General features: G+C 44.9%; 1 protein-coding gene across 1 annotated transcript in view; it reads right to left on the reverse strand.

Moving 5' to 3' along the window:
* LOC307077834 (adhesion G protein-coupled receptor D2) overlaps positions 1-23,805 on the reverse strand; it is a gene marked incomplete at its 5' end in the record, with an annotated part of 80,490 nt that overhangs the window by 41,827 nt on the left and 14,858 nt on the right. Inside the window, 3 exons of the mRNA XM_079739308.1 lie at positions 195-236; positions 22,056-22,176; positions 23,568-23,683. Of these exons, the coding sequence (XP_079595434.1) occupies positions 195-236; positions 22,056-22,176; positions 23,568-23,683 (279 nt within the window). The remainder of the gene's footprint in view (positions 1-194; positions 237-22,055; positions 22,177-23,567; positions 23,684-23,805) is intronic.

The raw sequence follows: 23,805 nt of genomic DNA on the forward strand, positions 1-23,805 counted from the left end.
GCAATTCCCGAATCTCCCCCGCTCTCTCTCTCTTCTCTCACAGGTACATGCACATGCACACGCACACACACACACACGTGCATACAGCACACACACACACACAGGCAGGCAGGCATCTTTAAGCAGCGAACCCATCAGAAACTTGTCATTTCTCTCATTCACTGCCACAGCCTTGAGACACAATGCAGACTTACCTCTGTGTTGTAGACCCCATATATCAGGAAGATGACCAGGCCCTGTAGAGACACAAAACACACATGCAGAGACCGACAGACAGGGAGGGAAACAGTGAGAAACAGACAGACAAGTAGAGAGACAGGAAAACAGAGGGATAGAGAGAGCGATACGGAGACGGAGAAGAGAGACCGGATGACAGAGAAATAGACACATGCAGAAGAAGCAAAAGAAGACAAGGAAAAATGGGAGGAATAGGAGAAGGAAAGGAAAGGGAGAAAATAATAACTTGTTAGTTGTGTTTTCCTTCCATTACTTGTGGAATAGTGGAATACTTTTTAGAGTCAGGACATTACGGCTGTTTGACACGAGCAAATCGCAAGCTCTGAGGCAGACATGAGATGCATAATTTAATGTTTGTGAGTGTGTGTTTGTGTGTGTTTACATTCAACTTAAAACTACTTCCAAACTAGGCAACTCTAGTGTTCAATTCTCAGCCTCACATTTACCCTGGCTGCCACTCACCCCTTCCCTCTCATCTACCTCCCCACCACCACCAAAATACCCAAACAGCAACTCAACCAATGCCACAATCCAAGGTTTCCACCTGCTTCCGAGAAAAATGGAAAAAACAAATTGATATCCTGCGTCAATGTTCAGTTTCAGCGTATGCACACGCACACACACACACACACACAGACTCACAGAAAAAAACAAACAGAAACACACCTAGGTGTATGGAAACAAACAAACCAAACCAAACCAACAGCACATAACTATACAGTATAGGACACAAGCCCACTTACATTTATGTAAGTGGGCCACATGTACAATACAAGTGCACACAGTGTCTGTTAGAATTCCCCCAGACTCGTCCCCACCGAATTACACACACACTAATGATAAAAAATTGACCCAACACAGGGACGGACAAAACGTACCAACAAAAGCTAATATGCAGCTTTCTAGGTCATACACACAATGCAGAAATAGACAAAAACAAAGTACTCAAGCAAAAGTAAGCACACACACCTAAACATGACACATCTCTGTCCGGATGTGTCTATCACAAAAAATTAATGGGGGTGTGTGTGGGTGTGTGTGTCGTGGTGGGAGGAGGTAGGAGGGATGTGGGGGGGGGATTGTGGAAAAAAAGGACGAATAAAAGAAGTCTTTTTCATGTTCTCAGCGCCCTGCGACTAGTACCCGGGCCGGAAGAATGCCATGCCCTTGGACGCATAAAAGCTGCACTTTTGGTCGCGGAAAAACAGCTATTTTTCACTGCGGGCCCATTGTGGCACCTTTTGAATGTACAAGCTGTGCATTCACCTTCGGCCCATAATGCAATCCTGTCGCTTCAATGAGAACGGTAAGGACAGCATTCACCGAGCGCAGATTGAGCTGCACCACAAAAGAGGTAGCGAGATTAATGAAAAGGGAGGGGAGAGGGGAATCTTATCAATCTCAAGGCTGACGGATAGATTCTCTGATAAGACAGCTTTATGTCAATCTATGTCTGGCCCGTGTAAAGAGAACACATTTAGAAACACTGCAAAATAGTGTAAAAGTATGTTTTGTTTCCCCTCCCACAAAGTCTACTGTTTGTGTGTCTGTGTGGTTGTGATGAGTATGTGTTTCTCCTTGTGACTATGTCGGTCGATTTGTCTCTTTCCCTGCGTGGTTCGGTTTGTGTCTTTCCCTGAGTGTGTGTGTGTGTGTGTGTGTGTGTGTGTGTCCGCACGCGCGTGTGTGTGTTTCAAGCGAGGGCAAAGTTTCAGTTTAAAGGACGTGCACCCAGGCCTGCGTCTGAGCATCCATCACCAGCGAGCTCTGAGCATCCAATTTTTACCAAAGGGAGATTTAAATTCATCAGCATTGACCACATGATTTGGAATGGGACGGAGGTGGTGCATTCTGGGCCTGTCAGCCAGTGTATCCCGGGCTAACCCCCTCTTGTCTCCCACCTGGCTGTCTGTCCGGTGCCACCTCAGGACACTCTGAAAGCATGCAGTGCACAGGGTCCATCCCCTTAAGGTCCAAGTGTGTAAAATGTAGCCCCTCCCAGTTAGTAGTTAAATAGTCTCACAAATCAGCCTTCAGATTAACAGCTACTGTTGACGGTCTGATGGCAGATCTGTGCGAACGGGGACTTAAAACTTTTTTCGCATGTTTCTGGGGGAAGGGATCTGCATGTTTGCCTCGACTGGACTGGATGCGGTTATCATCTTTTGATGAGTCCAAAGAAAAAGTGTCTGTAAAGGTTTAAAATCAAACCCATGTCGTGGACTGGCCCCTGTAGAAATACATTTGTTCACATACACATGTACTCTTGTTATCTGTCTGTCAATATCTGCCTCCATCATTCAAGCTTTCTTCCAGCACGCACACACACCAACACAAACACACACACACACACACACACACACACACACACACACACACACACACACACACACACACACACACACCAACATAAAATACCTCGAGACAGCAAGTCATAATTTGCAACAGCGCATACCCTATTGTATCGCATTATAATTGCAATGTTCAAGTTATTGTTGCAATTTAATTAGCATGTTTTTGATCATTTTCCTTATTTGGTAATTAATCTTTGGTTGTGTAGCAAACAAAGTGAGGAGAAAGGGATCCGCTCGTTAGGAAAAATGCTCCATTATAACTTAATTGAGTTAAAAATAAGTAGCAACACAAACAATAACCAACGAATTGCTTAAGATGTTAATTCATTAATATGACCACTAAAAAACAAACACAGACACACAACAAAAAATGGGGGCGCATTATTTAAATGCATTGTGTGCTCTTCTAAACACACTTACTGTTTCTTTTGAACTCATAGGAAAAGTGCTACAAATTTATGCAAACGGATCGGCGCGCTCGCTTTCAAAGTATTGCGATACATCAAAGCTGGGGCGCGTAAATTGGTAGGCTAATTAGGGAACAATTGTATGTTTAAAAAAGTTAGAGCGAACCAACACAGGCGAAAAACACATTGCCCCCAGATGGGATACAGTGTGATACAAAGCGAGACTAAAATAAACAACTGCACTGACCGAGCACCCAGGATAACTTCTACACTAGATCCATTATTGGGTGTCATATGAATATCCAACAAACCCAAAGAGTCAATAAACTGGCCAGCAACAGTTCTGGCCATGGACTTGGTGAAATTTTGCGTTCCGTTTTTTAGTTCACAATGTTATACAACCAGCACGATTGTCAACTCATTTGACAGGAAAGCAAAACATTGTTGACCGTACACAGGCGACAGCTTGTACTGTCCTTGAGCAAACAACACCAAACTAGCGTTGTGTCTGTGTGATGTGCTCTACCTAGGTGAACAGAAAAATGCATCAACAAGGTTGTAGTTGCTAATCAGCCTAAGCTTTCAGAGCAGCTGCTACTGAAGTTGGGGATAGAAAACTATGGATGACTTTATTCTTTATTCCCTTTCTGATAAGGGTTGCAGCACTTCATCTTCTGCTTGTAAACAAAACTCTTCAATCAGCCATAGTCCACCACAGAAGCACAAGCCAAAGAGAAAACGTCAGACAGACTTGTCACACAGAAACACGAAATGTGCCTTTTAGACAGATACAGAAAGACAGACAAGAGAGACAGGCACATTGTTGAGCGTCAGACAGAGTGACAGACAGAGACACACGCAAACAGACCTGGTCTGTCAAGAGACTGACAGAGACGTTGACCGTCACCCAGACACACAACACACCAAACAGACCTCAACAGACAGATACAGACAGTCGGGTCCACGACGGACAGACAGACTCAAACGGACAGAGGGACGGACGGCCTGATGGATGGCTGCTGTCAGGGCAGACGGATGGAGTGACGGGACGGAGAGACGCGTCCGCTGGCGGCCAGCCAGGCATGCGTCCGGCAGTTACCCGCGCACCAGCGCGCTCGCCTCGGGAGCACAGATGAATCCTCCTCAAACAGTGATCCATACATCAGCACCCCCCCCCCCCTACCCTCCCCCCCCCCCCCGGGGCTGATGGCTGGCTGCTCCAGGCCCCGCCCACTCCAGCCCTCCTCCTCTCGTGGATTGAGAGTAAGTGGCGTGCAGCAGGTAAGGGTGTGAGCGGCGTAGGGGACTGTCCTAGCACCTCATTACCTCGTGACAGGAAACACAATTTCACTTTGATTTTCATGCGCATTTAACTGTCCCGCCCACGCCAGCCCCGCCGCCAGCAGCAACACCCAGCCTCAGCACGGGACACACACACACACACACACACACACACACACACACACACACACACACACCCTCAGGGCAGTGACAAGACACACACACACACACACACACACAGCCATGCAGCCACCCAACTTCCACCACCAAAACAGATTGTCATCATGTAGCTGAGCAGTCCCATCAAGTGTCACTCCTCTGTGTGTGAGTGTGTGTGCGTGTACGTGTGTGTGTGAGAGAGAAGTTAGCCAGTGAAGCCCCAGTAGGAAGGGCTCCCAACAAGGAGTCATATTGATGGCTTTGTCCTTGGCAAGTTAAATTTCAATGCGGTGGAATGAAAACGGATTAAAGTAGGGAAGGGTGAGTTGTGTGTCTGGGGATGGGATACTCAGATTGGGGAGGGGATAGGGGGGAAGTGGTGGGAGAGAGACAGGGAGAAACAGAGATAAAGGAAGAGTGAGGTGGGAGGAAGAGAAATAAAAAGAAGGAGGGAGAGAGAGAGAGGAAGAGATAGAAAGAAAGACGACTGAAAAAAAGGGAGACGGGGGAGAGAGAGAGGGCAAGAGAGAAAGAGGGAGACAGAGTGAGAGAGAGAGAGAGTGAGAGGGACACAGGTTGAGAGAGAGAGGGCGAGAGAAGAATAGAGATCAACAGTGGGATTGCGTGTGAATGGGAAGCATGGAGTCTTGGAGCACAATGCTTCAAATTACTATTTGGTTTGACCTTGAAGTGGAACACTTGAACCCTGTTCAGGTTCGTACCAACAAATGGAATTTATCTCATCTTTGTAAAGAAAAAATAATGGCCAAGACTGTATTCTCCATCTTCTTCATATCCATCTTTTAATTTCGGCATGGGTCATGTGTATTATATCAGGACTCTGTAATTGTCCTTCATAAAACAAAGAGTAAAGTGACTGAAATATTCTGCCTCTACGTCTTACAGGTCCACCGACGGGATATCCCCAAGCAACTAAGAAAATAGTACCATATGCTAGTTAGCGTGCAGCTGGTTTGAATGCTAGAGGCGGAACCAATTTATGATCAAAGTCTATAGAATGACCTTGTCCCACACACAAATGCCTATTTGAGGGAAGCACTATTGTGCCGTCTTCTGCTGAACACCTCAAGGAATTCATCTCTGAGTTCCTCTCACAGTTTGCTTTTACAAACCGGTAAAGTAGGAGCCATTCAGGCAAACCAAACAAGTGTATGTTACCCACACGCCTAAGATAATTCACATCAATATTTAACTTGAATTCCGCTCATGAAACTAAACACCACATATTTTATTTAAAATACTGATAATCCAGTCGTGACAATTGAAGAAATGTATTAAATGTTCACTCTTCTTTTTATAATCGTGACCATTAAGCCAAGAATTAAGCAATTGATGTTGCTCAACGGTAAAACAAAAACCTCCTGACCCTCGTCTAACCCCCTTAAGCGTAGAAAAAATAAAAATACCAACAAAATATCCGTTAAAAGATTATTTCCGTTTTTTCCCAAAGCCACCGGACGAGCCTCAGACACGGCTGAAGACGGTGCCAGGCGCCCAGTACTCGCTCACCACGGCAGGAACGAGAGCCGCCGCAACGGGCCAGACCCCGCGTCAAACATCCACGCCAAATTCAAACACACACAGACACTTTTTACAAATAGAGCTATCTGCATCGGCACTTGGCAACCAAAGCGTTGTGGGAAAAGCTTCTGCCCTCACAGCTGGCAGCCATTAGAGAAACGGGAGACAGCAGAGGTTAAAACGCCACGTTGTGTGTGAGTGTGTCTGTCTGCGTGTGTATCCATGTGTGTGTGTGTGTGTGTGTGTGTGGGTGTGTTATGAAATTCACACTCGTGCTCTGGGACCGGCTAATGTCTCTGACCCCTCCACACCAAAACAGTTTAATTAACTTGTATACATAACTCTCACTTTAAGCGCACACAGCCTGTCAGGGCAGAAGAGGGCGGGGGGGGAGGGGTCCGGGGTTTGATGTTCTACAGGTCTGCAGGACCACTCCAGCTGGCACGGGAGAGTGGCAGGTAGGCAGGTAGGCAGGGGACGGGAACACACACACCAAAGCAAGTATGCACACACACACACACACCGAGACATGCACGTACAAACGCAGGCCTGCACACACACATACCCACGCACACACACAAACAAAGGATTGCACACACACCCTCAACACACACATACACACACACACACACACACACACACACACACGAACACAGGCACACACATCTAGGCATACACAAACACACATGAATATGAACAAATAAACACACACGCAGGCATGCACAAACACACATGAATATGAACAAATAAACACGCACGCAGGCATGCACAAACACACATGAATATGAACAAATAAACACACACGCAGGCATGTCAACACACACACACACACACATAAACACACCCAGGCATACACACACATCCATATAAACACGTAGACACACGTAGGCATGTCAACACACCCAGACACACACAATTATACAAAGAAAGATAAGCAAAAGAGAAAAGAGCTGCAGGTTGTCGTTGTGGAGGTCGATAAACAACGGGGGTCAAGAGGTCAGCAGAGCAGGTCAACTATAGAGGCTGGTTGAAAAGTACGAAGTAAAAAAGTAGGTAAGTGTATCGACCAATAGAATAGCGTGAAAGTGCATGGGACAGAAATATACATAACCGAGGGCTGTGTATTATTATCATAAAGGTGCATGATAAAATGTTAATTTAACCAATGTATTATCATGATAAATAATGTGTTAGTGCATATCCCCGCATCTTAATGGCTGCATTTTAGAAATGACAGTACCTTTTGCCTACTAATACTGATAATGCCCCTACCCGCAATCATATAAACTCACACACACACATTCAATCTTTGAGATGGGGACCCCCAGGCTTGTCAGCCAACGAACCCCAGGGAAGGCTGCACGCACACACACACACACACACACACACACACACACACACACACACACACACACACACACACACACACACACACGGAGGTGCGTAGCGGCAGTGCGGAAGGTGACGGCTCAGAAGAGGATAGAGAATTATTAGCTTAGCCCTGAACCAGGTACTTAATATAGGGGCTGGTGCTGATAGCTAGCAGAGCCTAGCAGAGGTGACAGCTTCTGGCCCTGCTTGAGGAAATCCAATTGAAAAGCAGCCAAGAGGAACAACAAGCCCGAAACAGATGTTGCTCTCTACCACTGGGCACCGCGGCGCAGCACACAGCCCAACGGCAACAAACCACGCCACTCATCTGACACATAGCACGCAAACACACAGGCCCAAGCACAGAGAACATGAGAATACACACCAACACACGCAGGCGGACACACAAACACAGGCATGCAAACACATTCACAGCAACCCCACAAGAATTCAAAATCGCACACACACGCTTACACAAAAGCCTAGAGTAAAACACTCAAACCGACACACACACACAGACGGCCCGAGCAGACAAACATACAAAAGATGAATGCAAGCTCCTAAGGGAAAGGTAATATTAAGCTATGCAGGGTTCATCCTCCAGATAAGTTTACCACACAGATTCATCCCCAATGAAGATAGGAAAGTGAAAACTTAAAACACAAAAGATAAAAAAACTACGCCTTCCACACGCACAATACAAATATGCGCAGACACATACAGACACTTTTGCCTCCATTCTGTAGATGATTTAAAGGATCTATAAACTCTATCAATCCAAGGTTACTATTTTATTTTGGTCGGGAGGAAAAAAAAGGAAGGAAGAAACCCTGAAGCAAAGCCTCTGGGCGACACGGAGCTAGGTGAGGAAAGAAAATACACACAAATCCAAAATACAGACGCCCATTCAAACGCTAGTCTGAGAGCGGTCCTGGAAGGTCTTTCAAAAAGAGCCGTGTATTGAACAGCTACAACAAAAAGCTCCCCCTTTTCCCCTTGACCCACCGACTCGCCCCCATCCACCCCCGCGTGAAGATCCTAAACTGTCCTCTGTCTGAGCCGGCCTGAGCGCTAAACCATCCCCTACCTCTCGCTCTCACAATAATTGGGTTTGACAAGGCTGACTGTACCTCAGTCATCATGGCGCTCATTTATTTTCCTTCTCTCACAGTGTGTCGAAAGAGAGGGAGGGCAAGAGAGACAGAGAGAGAGAGAGAGTGAGAGTGAGAGAGAGAGAGAGAAGACGTGGGTGTGAGGAGAGGTGGGATAGAGATGAAACGAGAGAGGGAGAGAGAGACGGAGAGCAGGAGAGAGGGAGGGGGGTAAAAAACGTCCTAAAATCAATTGTGACATATCTTTATTGCCAGTCGATGACAAACGACGGCCACGCTTGCCATTGCTCATGCATTGTGTCAGCATGTGTCGTATTGATTTTACATCAGGGACGGACAAATGTTGTTGATGAAGCGCCACGGCAACAGATGAGCGCTCAATTTTATTCGTTTCAACGCTTAAACAAAACCGCGGCAACGGGGGGGGGAGGGGGGGGAAGCGGTTAGGGGAGAGTTTGGAGGGTCTCACTTCCTTCTTTTGCTCAAACCCTCCCGGTTTAATGCCCTCGACGTCCGCTTCATTTCGAGGCGTTTCACTCAAAGTGGGAGAACAGTGAGCGTGGTCGGGGCGTGTAACCGTAGCCAGATATTCTCCAAAGCCACACACGGGGGTTTAGGGGGTGGAGGGTGGAGGAGGACAAGGGTTGGGGGGTGAGGCTGGTAACTCTAAACAAGCTCGCGTTTAAACAAGACAATTTGGGGGGGGGGGGGGGGAGCTTTGTGGGTCCCTGGCAGCTAGGCCAAGTCAAACACCGCCATTGGAAACCAAGTCAAACTTTTAACACATGGGGGCCTGTACGGGAGTCTTTGAACTGCAGGGGGAGAGGCTCCGGGCTCCGCTGGTGAGCTGTTTAATTAAAAATACTTTGGGGTATCGAAGCGGGGGCTTTTTTTGGTGGGGGGGGGCGCACCCTTGTCACATCGCATGAGTTCTGGCTGTCAATCCGCAGCAATGCGTTGCATGAGGAGAGTTTTCCAGTGACGAGGAGGGAGAGAGAGGAGGAGAAAGAGGGAGAGGAACAGACCGGCAGAGGAGCCGAAGAGTTGACCCTGCTGTGGCAACAACTGATTGCCTTGCATGTCTCCATCTAGATGCATATGTTCAAACACGTATAGGTGTACGTCATCCCAAAAACACTCAGTCCTCATTCTTTTCCATTTTTTAAAAGCAAAACCTCACACTACACACGTCGACAAACTCTTCAAAGTAAATTCAGACATGGAAGGCTCGATAACAGCGAAATACAAGTTGACATATTGCCACAGACAAACACAATCACAAGCACGCCGTCCCACTAACGCACACGTTTGAGCTAACTGCTAAGGGGTTTAAAAAACAATCGCTCACAGGGCCCTCAAACGGGCAGACGTGCACAGACGCGCACAGACGCAGGTGTATGGAAGAGGAGTGTGCGTGAGCCTTGCGGCTGACATCATTGTAAAGCAGGCGGCCTTGAGCGGCGATGACAAATGGAGCCTGTATGTAAACTGTGGAGAACTTTCTTCTGGGACCAGAATAAGTGGCTTAGGTTACTCTCTCTCTCTCTCTCTTCCTCTCTCCCTCTCTCAATTCTCACAGAGGCTGATGGAGCTTAATGATGAATGACTGAATGTGTGAATATGAATGAATGAAGGTGCCATAATGCAGGTGTGGCTTCTGTGTGTGTTTCTCTTTGTGTCTGTATATACCTGTGTGTGTGTGTGTGTGTCTATGAGAGTGTCTCTACCTGAGAGTGTGTGTCTCTACCTGAGTGTGTGTGTGTGTGTGTATCCATGTCTGTGCTTCTACCTGTGTGTGTGTGTGTATGTCTCTGTCTGTGCCTATACTTTTGTGGTTCTGTATGTCTCCATGTATATGTGTGCGTCTGTGTCTGTGCCTCTACCTGTGTGTGTGTGTGTGCGCGCGTGTGTGTGTGTGCCTCTAACCAGTGTGTGTGTCTGTTTGTGCGTGTCTCCGTGCGTCTGTCTCTGTGTCTATGCCTCTACCTGTGTGTTTGTGTGTGTGTGTCTCTCTGTGTCTGTGCCTCTCTTTGTGTGTATGTGTGTGTGTGTCTCCGTGTGTCTCTCCGTGTGTGTGTGTGTGTCTCTGTGTCTGTGCCTGTGTGTGTGTGTGTGTGTGTCTCTCCGTGTGTGTGTCTCTGTGTGTGTGTGTGTGTGTGTGAGCCAAAGCGTGGCAGCGTGTCCTGTGGAGCTCCAGTGTACAGGCACCGCGGGGGAGAGTGGATCCATCATGATGAAGCGGGGTCTCGGCAGCTGTCAGACACAATCACACTTCACTACGGTCCGCAGAGCTGCACAGCCTAAAAGGATGGGAGTTCATCCACGTGAAGACTTCATATATCTTCCGTCAGCCTTTTCTTCCTCCCTCCCTCTCTCCTTTTGTCTCTCTCTCTCTCTCTCTCGGTCGGGTCTCCAACCTGAATTACTGTTTGGTGCTTTTTGGATTTTTTTAGGGACTGTAAGCGTGAACTGAAGTGCATTGAAAATACGTACTTTGCAAAAATCGGTTTTCTTCTTATAGATATTTACAGGTATACAATAACATAATAATGATATGACATTATATCTAATATAATAATTCATATTACGTAATTATAATTTAATGATTATTCTTTAAAAGGTGTGCCTATTTTTATATTAAAAAAGTGCTGAAAAAAAACTTCTGCTAAAAATTTTCGACGTTGAAAGTAATCAATGACATGATTTTTTCCCCACCCTAAATTATTCTTAATTCAATTCATTATTTAAAGTGAACCATTTATTTCTATATATATTTTTCTCCCATGACAAGGATTTACGAGGTCCTCAATGCGCTAAAGCATAATTGAATGAGGCAAGTGTTAAATGTGATAATCAGCAAATTTGTAGCCACTACAAAGTCAAATGATCCGTAATAACCAACATTTACTCCCACCGCCGTGACTCTCTCCCTCTCTCTCTCTCTCATGGCCGAGCAAGACTCCCCTGTAATCTACTAATGACTCCTAAATGACACCGCGCTTCTCACACACAAGAAACGCCTCTCTCTCTCTCTCTCTCTCTCTCTCTCTCTCTCTCTATATATCAACCTCACTCTACCGTCTGTGCCCCTGGTCTCGCCCTCGAAATCATTTGATTGGCACATGCTTTCACTAAATGAAGGATAATTACCAAGGAAAACAAGTAGGACACCACATCTGCTCAGTGTAACACGTCCAGCTCTGGCAAGGGCCTGTCAGGGAGGGCTTTCCCTCGCTATGTGTGTGTATACGTCTGCGTGTGGCTATCTGTGTGCACTAAAGAAAAAGAGCGAGAGAGTGATAGCGGGAAGGAGAGAGAGAGAAGGAGAGAGCAGAGAGAAAGAAGGGAAGAGAGAGGGGAAAGGAATGGATAAAGAGAGAGAGAGGGAAAGAAAGAGTGAGAGAGAGAGAGAAAGAAAAACAAAAATAGGGAAAGAGAGAGAGAAAAGGAATGGATGAAGAGAGAGAGGGGGAAAGAGAGAGCGCGAGAGAGAGAGCGAGAGCGAGAGCGAGAGAGAGAGAGAGAGAGAGCCAGACCACCCCGCCAAAACCCTGTGTAAAACCATACGTCTACCTTTGGGTGGGACTCAACTCAAAAGTGCGCTTGCAGGTTGTGACACGCAGCGGAGGGTGTGACAGTGACGGGCCCCGGCCCCCTAGGTGTCAGGGTCAAGGGTCAGGGCACCGCTTTAGATCAGCGTTCAATCAGTATTCACACGCCGCTATTATGGGTGCTGCTTGCTTACTTAGCAAACAGCACCGATTTTTACTTACGCAAGACAAAAGCAGCTTGGCACAAACGTGCATCACGTTCACACAGACTAGCACGCATACAGAAGCCAACGTTAAGCTGGGACAATGGACTTGTCCACGAGTCAAACCAGCAGGGGAGTTGTAGTGTTAAGTTGAAGAGGTTCCTTATTAGGGACGTTGGGTGGAAGACTGTTGTCCGGTTGGCCCACAGCGTGTAAATCCAAAACAAACCAAAACAAAACGAGATGGATAGAATCTGGATTAATTGAACGGTGGCTATGAATAAGGGGGTAATTGCAAGTTCAGTTTATTTGGTTTAGATCCCAATACTTGTCCGGAGCTTTGTTCTTCAGGGTTTTGCTTGTTTAATTATTATTTGCATTGTCTAATATCCAGTATATATTATCAGCATCAAATGTCTGATGATTTCCCATCTGTGGATAACATATTTCACAAACAAACAGCCCAGGTCTTGTAAAACAAGGCAACATTTGCATCACCTTCCCACCCTCACATACATGCACACACATGCATCCACACACACACACACACACACACACACACACACAAACACGCTTGCTTTCTTGCCCTGGCCTGGCCTAGTTCTCACTAATTACCATTCAAAGTGTACATCAAAGCAGCGTAAATCTCCCCAGCTCTCCCCAGAGCGTGGCAGCGGGTATCAGGGAACCAGAGTGGTCCCAGTGACCTGGTCCACCCTGCTACCCCCTCCCACCACCACCACCACCGTCCCCACCGTATCCCCCCCACCCTTACCGCCAAACTGCCTTCGCGCTCACTACTAGGCGTTCACCCCCAGCTCCCCAGGAGAGGATCTGTATGCCTGCGTCCTTGCGCGAGTGTGTGAGAGGGAGTGAGAGAGAGTAAGAGGGGTGGTCTCCAGGAGAAGGCAGGGCAGTCGAGGGGTTGATAAAATGGTCATTGTTTGGACCTGGGTAATTTGGAGTGTCAGGACACAGAGTTCCCCACACTGTTGGCGGTGTGAGTGACAGAGGGAGGGAGGGAGGGAGGGAAGGAGGGAAGGAGGGAGGGAAGGAGGGAAGGAGGGAGGCAGAGGGATGCCGGGAGTATTCAGGGGGAGGAGGGGGGTCTTGTTACTATAACAGGGGTCACACAGAGTCAGCTGATCAGACGACCTGACGCTCAAAAGAGAATGCGCAACAACCCGAACCCAGCGTGCACACGCACGCACGCACACACATACACACACACACACACACAAAGACACACACACACACACACACAGAAAGCTGTGTGAAAACAGACGGCAACACTCTTGTGTAGACATACGCCGACACACACACACACACTCTCACAAGCACACACACCTCTCTCTCTGTCCATCTCCCTCTCTCTCTCTCTCTCTCTCTCACACACACACACACGCACGCTAAGAAACATCAAGACATACATATCCATGTAGGTATTCCTTAAGGCAGGGCCAGGCCAGGGCAGAGGTTGGGGGCGCTGGTTTGCTTTCATATGACACAGGCTATTACTAAATTGAGCTGGCAGGTAATTCTAAAGCAAATAAATGCCAGTGGGCTTAACACAAGGAGAGGTCTTAGGGTTGGCCGCCTGAGCAATGGCAGGAATCCTGCTGCCCCCTCCGACAGGAAGCCTATTATTCTCCTCTCTTTATTTTCTCAGTGCAGGGGAGTTCAGAACCGCACCGCTCATGAGGGTGTTTCAACCTCCTCTCTCTTTCTGAAAGAAAATAGAAAGGGGAGAAAACACAAAACGACCTGATTGGTTGTGAATTGTTGCAGATCTGCTTCGGTATGCAGAGGATCTGGTTTTTGCCATCGCGAGACTTAATTTTGTCGGAGGAATCAATTGGCTTTTTAAAATTTTTTCACCTCTTCAATGATTTATTTTTCAAGGGTACTTAGGTGACGAGTACCATGAGCGACGCTATTCATTCGAAACCTTGATGTTAATGTTTCAAATGAGGCTTCTGTCTCCCGGCCAGTCTGCCTCTCATAAAGTTAGTACCAGATATGAAAAGAATAAATGCTAAATTCCATCCAAAAACCATAATCAAAATGTAAAGAGCACACATGATGTGGATGAAAAGAGATAAAAAAAGGAAAAGAATATAGACAAAACACACTAAAAATATACTATTTATTAAATAACAGCACGACCTAATTACAAGTGCCATCTCGGCGGCTGACCTTGGAATTCCAGTTTAAATATTGTTTTAATGCCGCGTTGTTAATTGAAGTTACAACACAAACAACGTTTATTTTTTTCAAAGGGAAAATAATTTTCCCAGTCAGTAACAACACAAGTGTGTCATGAAATTGTACTTTTGTTTTTATGCACAACGCAGTCATTATCTATGAACTCATTAAAACATCCAGAAATATAATGAGGAAATAAATACCTGTTTTACCTATGTGGTTCACCTTTTATGTCCTACAATTGGTCAGCTCACAATGAGAAACATTTTGAGCACAATTATCATAAACACAATTATCATCTTAAAACAAGCCACTCTCATACTGTTTCTGTTAACTTTAAGGGGTGCATTTATTAGCCATTTAATAACAACGCAGGCTTACATTTATATTTTATTTTGAAATGAACATAAATAATTCTTTGCTTCATTCTCTTTTGTATGTCATTAAGGTTTTATTTTGTGGAATATGATTATCAAAATGTTAAATGTTATTATCAAAATTGTATTGTATATTGTAAATTCTGAAATAATTTAAATGATTAAGTTTAGTTAAATATAAGGTTTTATGTGTGGCAATGCTCCTGTATTGGACATATATTCTTGCAAATTAGAGCTGAAGATAAACTGTAACCAAGGAAATACAATATAGCTCAATAAAAAAAGAAAACACATGTTATTTACTTTTTTCATTTCTTTCAAAGGAAGCATACAAAACCACTGTTCAAATTTGACAAGACATTTGAGGGGTGTTATTGACAATTGAATGAGAATTTAGGCCTGTCTGTCTTCGAAAAGTAACAGACAGAACATGGACATGAAAGTTAATCTAGGTATATCATTTCTGAAAAACTCAAATTGAAAAGTATTAACTTCCTGCCCTCGTCCAAGTGGTGAAACATTTGGTGTGATTGTTTTCTGGATTTTTTAATTTAGCTGATAATTAATTGATTCGTACTAACTTCATAGTTATATATTATGGAATGTATCTTTGGTAAATATACTTTACCCAAAATCAATTAAGAAATGTTAACAAATCACATTTTAGGTTAATATTTGGCATTGTAAATGTAGTCATAATTAATTGATTATTATAACAACATTAATATTTCTTAGCTTCTAGATTTTCTAGAGCTTTAACAAATACTTACCTTTTAAACAATGAACTGTCCTTTGACCTTTAAGGTACAAGTCTCATTGTTGTTCAGACTTGATCAGGGTCAAGTATGAGAAGTTGATGCATTAATAATATGAGCAAAATTCTAATGTTACAATACGATAATTGAATATTACAATTAGTTTAACAATCAAAATAATTGTTGACAATAGGATTAAAAATGTGTTAGCTGTTGAACTGAAATCAAGACATGCATCAACTTTTAGTCCATGATGAAGATATGAAGAATGAGTCAAATAAACAAGTTAGTGAATGGCCATAATACTAATATAAAAATACATTAACATTACTGTGCTATTCGATCTGGGAAGCTAAGTTAACTGTTCATCCAAAAGCAAACCGCTCATCTCTGGCAGTTTTATACTAAAAGAAATGCTTCAAGAAAGGGAGCGAAAAAAAAAAAAAAAGGCATGCATAAATATATAAAGTCATTTCAGATGCTGTCAAAGCAATGTTTACCTACACAGCAAATCTCCCATACTGTGAAAATCAATAGTGAGAGCTACAGCGCATCGATTCAATGTGTGTGTTGAATACAGTCCTTTGTCACGGTCTGCTGGCTATACTGAGACCGGAGGGCCCCAACGGGTCCCCTGACTATTACCCACGTTCACGTGCACTGTTCACGTGCACTGTTCCGAACAGGCCTAGAGCATTTTTGCAGCCTGTTGTGCGGGGATGAAGGGCTCGAGGTCCAGCCCCTCTGACTCCTCTTGACATCCGCAGACTAATTAGGACTTTTGAAAGACGTGGCGTTTGTGAGCAATCAGTATTGGCAAATTGATTTACTTCAAGATGCGTTTTTGTTGTTTATTCAGGGGCTTCCAGTGTCTATTCGGAAAAGAAGAAAGGAAACACAGACTAGCGTTTTTTTCGGAAATAAAATAGACAATTCGGCGCTGAGAAGGAAAATGGAATTGGTTCAGGAATAGTGCATGAGTTAAAGAGGGGACGATTAGGCAGAATAGGACAGCACTTTCCCCGTGTAACCTTGTTACTTTATCTGACGGACATCTTGTTTGTGAATAATTTCCAACAAGGTTTTTTATTATTAGCAATTTTAAACTGCTTTTGAACAGAGAGGGGAGAGAGGGAGAGAAGAAGTAGCAAATGATACAACTATTGCTCATCTATTAGTGAATAGGGAAAAGTTCTTTAAATTGGTCACTTACAAAGGCCCTCTGGAATGGCGGCGTATTGTAGGCGGTCACTTAATTTCAACAGAAATGAGAAAAGCAAACTGTCATCACTTGGGATGAAATAAAGCAGCTTGATGTGACACATATGAAACTGCTCAAATAAATACCACCATTGATTTCTCTATATTTCCAGAGCTCAAAGCCAGAGGTGGCCAAGGCATTACAGAATACTGCCCTCTTGAGGAAACGCCTGGAACACAAATAAAAAAGCACAAAGCGTATTCTTTCACAACTTTTGATGAATAGTCACACAGAAGCCCTGCCAAAACAAAACAAAGCAACCTCACAACTGCTTGATCCTGATGCAACTACTTTCCGTCTTTTCTTTCCACATCAGTTTTCTTTCCAGCTTCCAGCTGCTCTTTTGTTTGGTCTCAAAGCACACAGCCCACACACACTCACACGGTGACACATACACACTCCCTAGACCTCCCCCGTGATCTCAAAGTTATTGATAGTTTGAAGTTATGGGCTAATAATTCGCCGGACAATGCGCGGACGGGAGTGGGAGTCCATTACGCTTGGGTAATGGATGGAGTCGCCGTTTTGAATGACATTGCACAGAGATGGGATGAGGGAAAAGATGGGGCAATTTATGGGATAACCCCGCACTCACAAAGTCCCCAGCGCCCCCCCCACCTATCTCCACAAGTTTGGACAACGCTGTTCATCCCCAGCTTGGTAAGTGGAGCAGATGAGGTGTGACTGTATTTATGATGCAGAAGTTCATAAAGAGCATAGCGGGCAAGAGTGTCAAACTCCTAATCTGAAATCATATTGAAACGCCCCCCATACCACTGCTCCTCAAGACGTTTACAGTGATATGGGTAGTTAGGGATTAACTGCACACAACTAGCTGAGGCTGGTGGGCTAAAGAAAGTTAAAAAAAAAAAAAAAGTAATTATTAGATGTGTTTTTTCTGTATTTGTAAAAAACAAAATGGTAGCCTAATTATTATTATCCTCAATTTGGAATAATACAATTTTATGTATTTTAAATCGATAGACAAACATATACAATTTGTGCAATTAATTGTACAGGGATCGACTATGTATTTCAGTAAATGCATTAACATCTCATTCAAAAGAAGTTATGTGGATTAATGTGTGGACAAAAAACTATTCTTGCGAGTGTGCGTGCGTGCAGCATGACATGAAAGACTGGAGAAAAAAGGCATTATCTGGGAACTTGCTTTGCTTGTTAATGAGAAACAAGCAAACACAGAATCTGTTTGCTCTTTGCGTTGGCTCATTTGTCAAGAGCAAAGTATAAAATGGTTTCCTGAATGTGTTTGGTGGTGACCGCAATGTGACCCGTGTGCTGAACGATCCTCCAAACAGAACTTAAAATAGAAATAAAATACAATGCTACAACTGACAGAACAAATGCAATCTTGCCAGAAAAGACAAATAACTAAATTTCAAGGTGAATATTTTCCATCACAACCACTTTTTTTTTCCTTTCTTTCCACACAATTGCAGCAATGTATGTGTGTGTGTGTGTGTGTGTGTGTGTGTGTGTGTGTGTGTGTGTGTGTGTGTGTGTGTGTGTGTGTGTGTGTGTGTGTGTGTGTGTGTGTGTGTGTGTGTGTCAAAATACTCAACATGGTTGAGATTGAGCTCGGGGAGAGAAAGAGAGAGAGAGAGGCAGAGCGAGCAAGAGAAGAAAGAGGGTGCAATGAAAACAGGCTTGTCAACATTATCTGTTTTATTGATTTAACAGTAAAGCCTACTCACTTAAGGTTTATGTTGGTTTAGCAGCCTCCGTTGAAAATAAAATCAATGCACATAAAAGACAACTTTCCCGAAGCTATTGTCTTTCTTTGTTTTGCTGTTGTGAATATGGGCGTTTGTGTGCGTTTTATTGTAATCACCCCTACGTCACTTAAGCCTGTGCATTTGATATCTATCTATTTGATATCTATCTTCTATCCTGCTCCCGTCGTTACAATACGTTGTGACACAACTCCGGTTAAACTGTCGCTATTCTAGAGGGTAGAGGACTGTGGTGTGCTCTGCTCTGAAGGCTTGTGTTCAGGGAAGCTCTGGAGCCTGACATGGAGCCGGCATAGGCCACAGCGCCGTGTAGTTAGCCGCCATGCTAAGTTGGCCTTAGAAAGTTGCGTGTCTGTTTACAACGCTGTGGTAAATATCAAAGTGGAGCGACAGGGAAAAGATAGAGGAGAGAGAGGGACTGAAGGAGAGCGAGGGGGGGGGGGGGGGAAGGACCATCAAAGGGGCCTTATGCGAGCCTCCAGTACAGTGCAGGAAAACAGATGAGTCCATTTTTAGACTCAACACATGGGACTTCTATTTTCCCTGTGTTCCTGTGAGGAAAAACACAAAGCGGGAGGGAAAATAACTCGGAATACAATTCAAAATAATGAAATAAAGCAGATCAGAGCCAAGATGTTTCCCCGTGGTCTCCTGAGTGGCCGGCCTCTCTCCTGATCTATTGTGACTCACTGGCCCCTCACCTGACCGCAGCTTCCCTACACGGCCCCCGAGCTAACGCAACGCTTCCTCGTCTCACAGACCTCTCTCTAAACCACACATACAAACAACATGCCCGCACACATACCGCCACACGCAGCGCAATACTTTTTAGCCGGTCGATATGCATTGCAATGTGAAGAGCAGAGGACTTTAGTACGTAGTGATTAAAGGGAATACTCTTCAGGAAAGCCTTGCTTATTAACTTAACTTGTATTTTCAATCAAGAGGTGGGACACTCACACACAAACACATATACTTTTTAAAGATATAGATTAGGCACATTACCATAAGGAATGTACCATACCATTAACATAAAGTAAATAAATTTGAAATAAATTCAAATAAATTTTGAAAACGTAGGTTTTTATGAAAAATGAAATAATTTGTTATAATTGACGGTAAGGATAAAGTTGACCCCAATTTCTGGTGAGCAATGTAAAACGAAACAACGAACCAAAACTATACAATCAAATCCTTAAAACTCCCTACACTCTTGCGGTGGCGGATAAAAAATAAGCCACATTTTAATTTGCGTCAAAACCCTGCAGCATCTCCGATGGAGGGGCTCGCCTCGCCTGGCCTTACCCCACACATCAAGCCCAGACCACAGCCTAAACGTGGCCCGCGCTCTCCCATTAACCGTGCCCCCGCATTAGATCATCCTAGCCGGGCGTCTGGCCCGGACCTCCCAGCCTCGGAGCCGGCAAGAGACCAGGGGGTCAAATGCGTGTGTCATCGGAGCACATTGGAGCACAGCAGGCCGGCGGGGGCGACCCCCCTCTTTTTTCATTTTAAAGACGGACCTCAGCCTATTATGAACGAGCAGCTGCCCCCAGCCAGAGGCCTGCCCGAGCCGCCATGACACCTCTGTGGCCCTGACGCTTCATTAATTTCTCTTCAGACCAGCGGGGCTGTTGACCAGACTGACCTCTGATTCAAACCCCCACACACGTGGACACACACACACACACACACACACAAGCGCGATCGCACACACACACAGCCGCACACGCATGCATATATTCATGTCAACATACACAGCCACGTGTACATGCGTGTGCAGAAACACACATGGACGCACAAAACACACACACAAACAATCGGCACATATGCACACATGTACATGCACGCGCACGCGGGCGCACACCCACACACACACACACACACACACACACAAACAGACAGATATACCTACGCTTGTGCTAAAATGAATTGAAAGTGTCGAGCTGTTATTGCACCCATTGCAATAACAAGTCTATTAAGAATGTCTATGAAAAAAAAATGTTGGCCGATATAAAATTATATTTATATTAAAAAAAAAAATAGAAAAGAGCCAAATCATTATATCATCTTACAAAAGTTCAGTTTGAAACACTGCATGGACAAACAGAGGGTTGTATTTAATTAGCCTGTTCTGCAAATAAACAGAAATGGCGCGGCGCGGACACCACGGAAAACACTCATACTGTATATTAAAATAAAGAAATAAATAAACAAACAAAGCTCAACATTAATTACCGTTGACATGGTTGGAGATTTTTTTTAAATTGCAATTAGATGCGGAGGAGTGCGGGGAAACTATTTATAGGGACCGCAGGGCGTCTCGTAATGATCACACTGTGGCTTAGGGCCTCCATTGATTTCCCTGTTAAATATACAGCTCAATTAAAGATACCACTGCTTAAAGAGACTACAAATCACAGCCGTGGATCTGTGGACTGAGGGTTGGTAGGAATAACAGTAACACACACACACACACACACACACACACACACACACACACACACACACACACACACGCACACACAATCACACAACCTTTCCACCACGGAGGGATTGAGAGGATGTGTGTGTGTGTGTGTGTGTGTGTGTGTGTGTGTGTGTGTGTGTGTGTGCGTGTGTGTGTGTGTGTCGGAAGGGGGATTAGGTTGTACAGGATTGATTGTTATTCCATGTGAAAAGCGATATTTCTCTAACTCTATGGTAATTGTGTGCAAATGTAAACGCGTTTCTTCTTACGAGAGCAACGAGCGGCCCAGGTGTTTTTACGCTTCAGGTAAAAAACCTTGATGGTACACAAGAAAATACACATTCCTTTGAAAGGCTTCAATATGTATGCTCAAAGAAAGACATTGTGAGTTCAATTAATAAATAATAAACTAACCTCTGGGTAAAATGTAATAATTGTATAACAATTATGTGTATAATGTAAACATAAATTAATGAATTAATGGTTTAATTTCTAATTAGAACATGGCATTCTGAGCCATTGCCCTTTTTATTTAAGAAACAAGTCAATAGCCTCATGGTCTCGTAAGGCTGAAAGCACTAAACCGTCACAACAAAAAAGAACATCAACAACTTCATATGGAACTCAACTGTAAACATCAAATGAAAGTGCCATATTCACACAATGCTAATCACCTTCCCTGCTATTGTATAAGGAAGCACATACGTTTTAACACAAGCCAGGTCCTCCACTGTAACTCAACCTTGTTGTGGAGAAATACAACCCTTGACAGCCTCGGTACGCAAGTCAACAAAGAAAGCAACGATTTAGAAAATGGAAAACACTGTCGAAAAGTCGCACAGAAAAATCACAGGAATGTGGAGCACCTTTTTGTGGGTCTGCTTCGAAGCTACAGGTGGAGCTAGTTTTAATCTTTTTAAAGCGGTTAGCTTCGTTCTTCGGAAAGCCTCTTTGCCATTACGAAGCGGTGTGGAAAACACACTTGCATAATGGCGTGTGTGTGCGCGCCCGTGTACCTGTAGGGAGTTGAGCAGGACGAAGACGTAGGCCATTGCAATGGAGAAGGGCACTAGGACCCCACAAAGCCAGGTCAAGCCCAGGATGGGCAGGAGAACCAGAACAGCTTTCACCGCAGCCCTGTAGGAAACACACACACACACACACACACACACACACACACACACACACCCACGCAGTATACGAATACATATTTAAACACACGCGTAAACACAAGGATAACCAGGCACATTTAAAGACACACGCACAACCACATTTATATATACAAGCACATATTTGTCACACACACACACACAAAAGTATTAATACATATTTAAATACATACATATACACACACAAATACAAACAAATTGAATACACACATACACAAAACACACATTTATGAAACGCTATTCTAACACACACACACACACACACAAAGAATCCAAGGCCCCGGGTTGGTAACAGAGCATAAGGTTGGTACATTTTATTTGTTTCATTAGTGAAAGCGCACCATGGGAAAGTGCCCGTTTTTAATAGATGAGACGTTCTATGAGGACCGGATCCAGTCCAGATCCGACTCCCCCCCTAGAGAGGAAGGGAAGTCAGCGAGGGAAGCGTTGCTCAGCTGAAGCATTAGCTGGGCCTGAGCTGGGCTGGCACCGCGGCTCAGTGCAGAATTTTCCAAGCAAAACACTGGGCGGCTATGCTGGGCTGACAGGGTGACAACATCACACCCTAAAGCCACCCTCATTCTGTTTAGAGTGGAATTACCTTCACACTCAGGTGCGCGCCAAACCACAGCCAGCTGCCCCTGCCTCTGTGTGCGTGTGCATAGGTTTCTGCGCATGTGTAAAGCTGTTTGTGTGTGTGTGTGTGTGTGTGTGTGTGTGTGTGTGTGTGTGTGTGTGTGTGTGTGTGTGTGTGTGTGTGTGTGTGTGTGTGTGTGTGTGTTTGTTTGCAGCAGCACCACCACCACGGTCGCCGGGCTCTAGATTACATGGTGGAGGAATGTGTTTACGTTTCCAGACCGAATGCCACCCAGGATGAGGCCTGAGCACTCAAGGCCTGCATTGATATCCCTCCACAGAGAGAGCAGTCAGTGTGGAGGCGAGAGTGCAGGCATAGATACTGGCACGCCGCTCTCTGCAATTGTTACCAGCGATGGGAAGGTATGCTGAACCAGGGATCAAGTGGAACACATGGAAGATAACAGAGACGGCCATGGCAGAACCTGGATCCATCGTGGAAAAGACTGAGATGTGTACTTGGGAAAGGGGTGGGCATTTCTCAAATAAATATATATCTGCAAATTTGCAAGTGCAAAATAGACATGAACGCCATGTTTAGTTTAAATAGCAGTAAATTTGGATATTTTCTCATTATATATTACATGAATGTCGCTGTAATTAAATCATCACAGCTGATAAACCTCCAGATGTTTTCATCACTTGACTGACGTGGAGTGTTCTCCGCGGTGGTTAAAGTTGTGGACAGAAAGAGGGTGAATGTCGCCCCCAAGTGGCGGGTACCTGATCTGCTCGTAGGCCTGCTCCAAGGTGCTGGTGCCCATGACCAGCATGATGGACCTCCGCTTGGCTGTGGAGATGGTGATGACCACCACCCTGGTCAGAACCATGATGTTCACCTGGAGAGGACACAGGGGACAGGAGGGGGGGGGCAGGAGAGGAGAGGTGAGAAGAGAGGAGAGGAGAGGTGAGAAGAGGAGGGGTGAGGAGAGAAGAGGAGAGGAAAGGATAAGAGAGGAGA

The sequence above is a fragment of the Pollachius pollachius genome (assembly GCF_949987615.1).
Source record: "Pollachius pollachius genome assembly, chromosome: 7".
Lineage (NCBI taxonomy): Eukaryota > Metazoa > Chordata > Actinopteri > Gadiformes > Gadidae > Pollachius > Pollachius pollachius.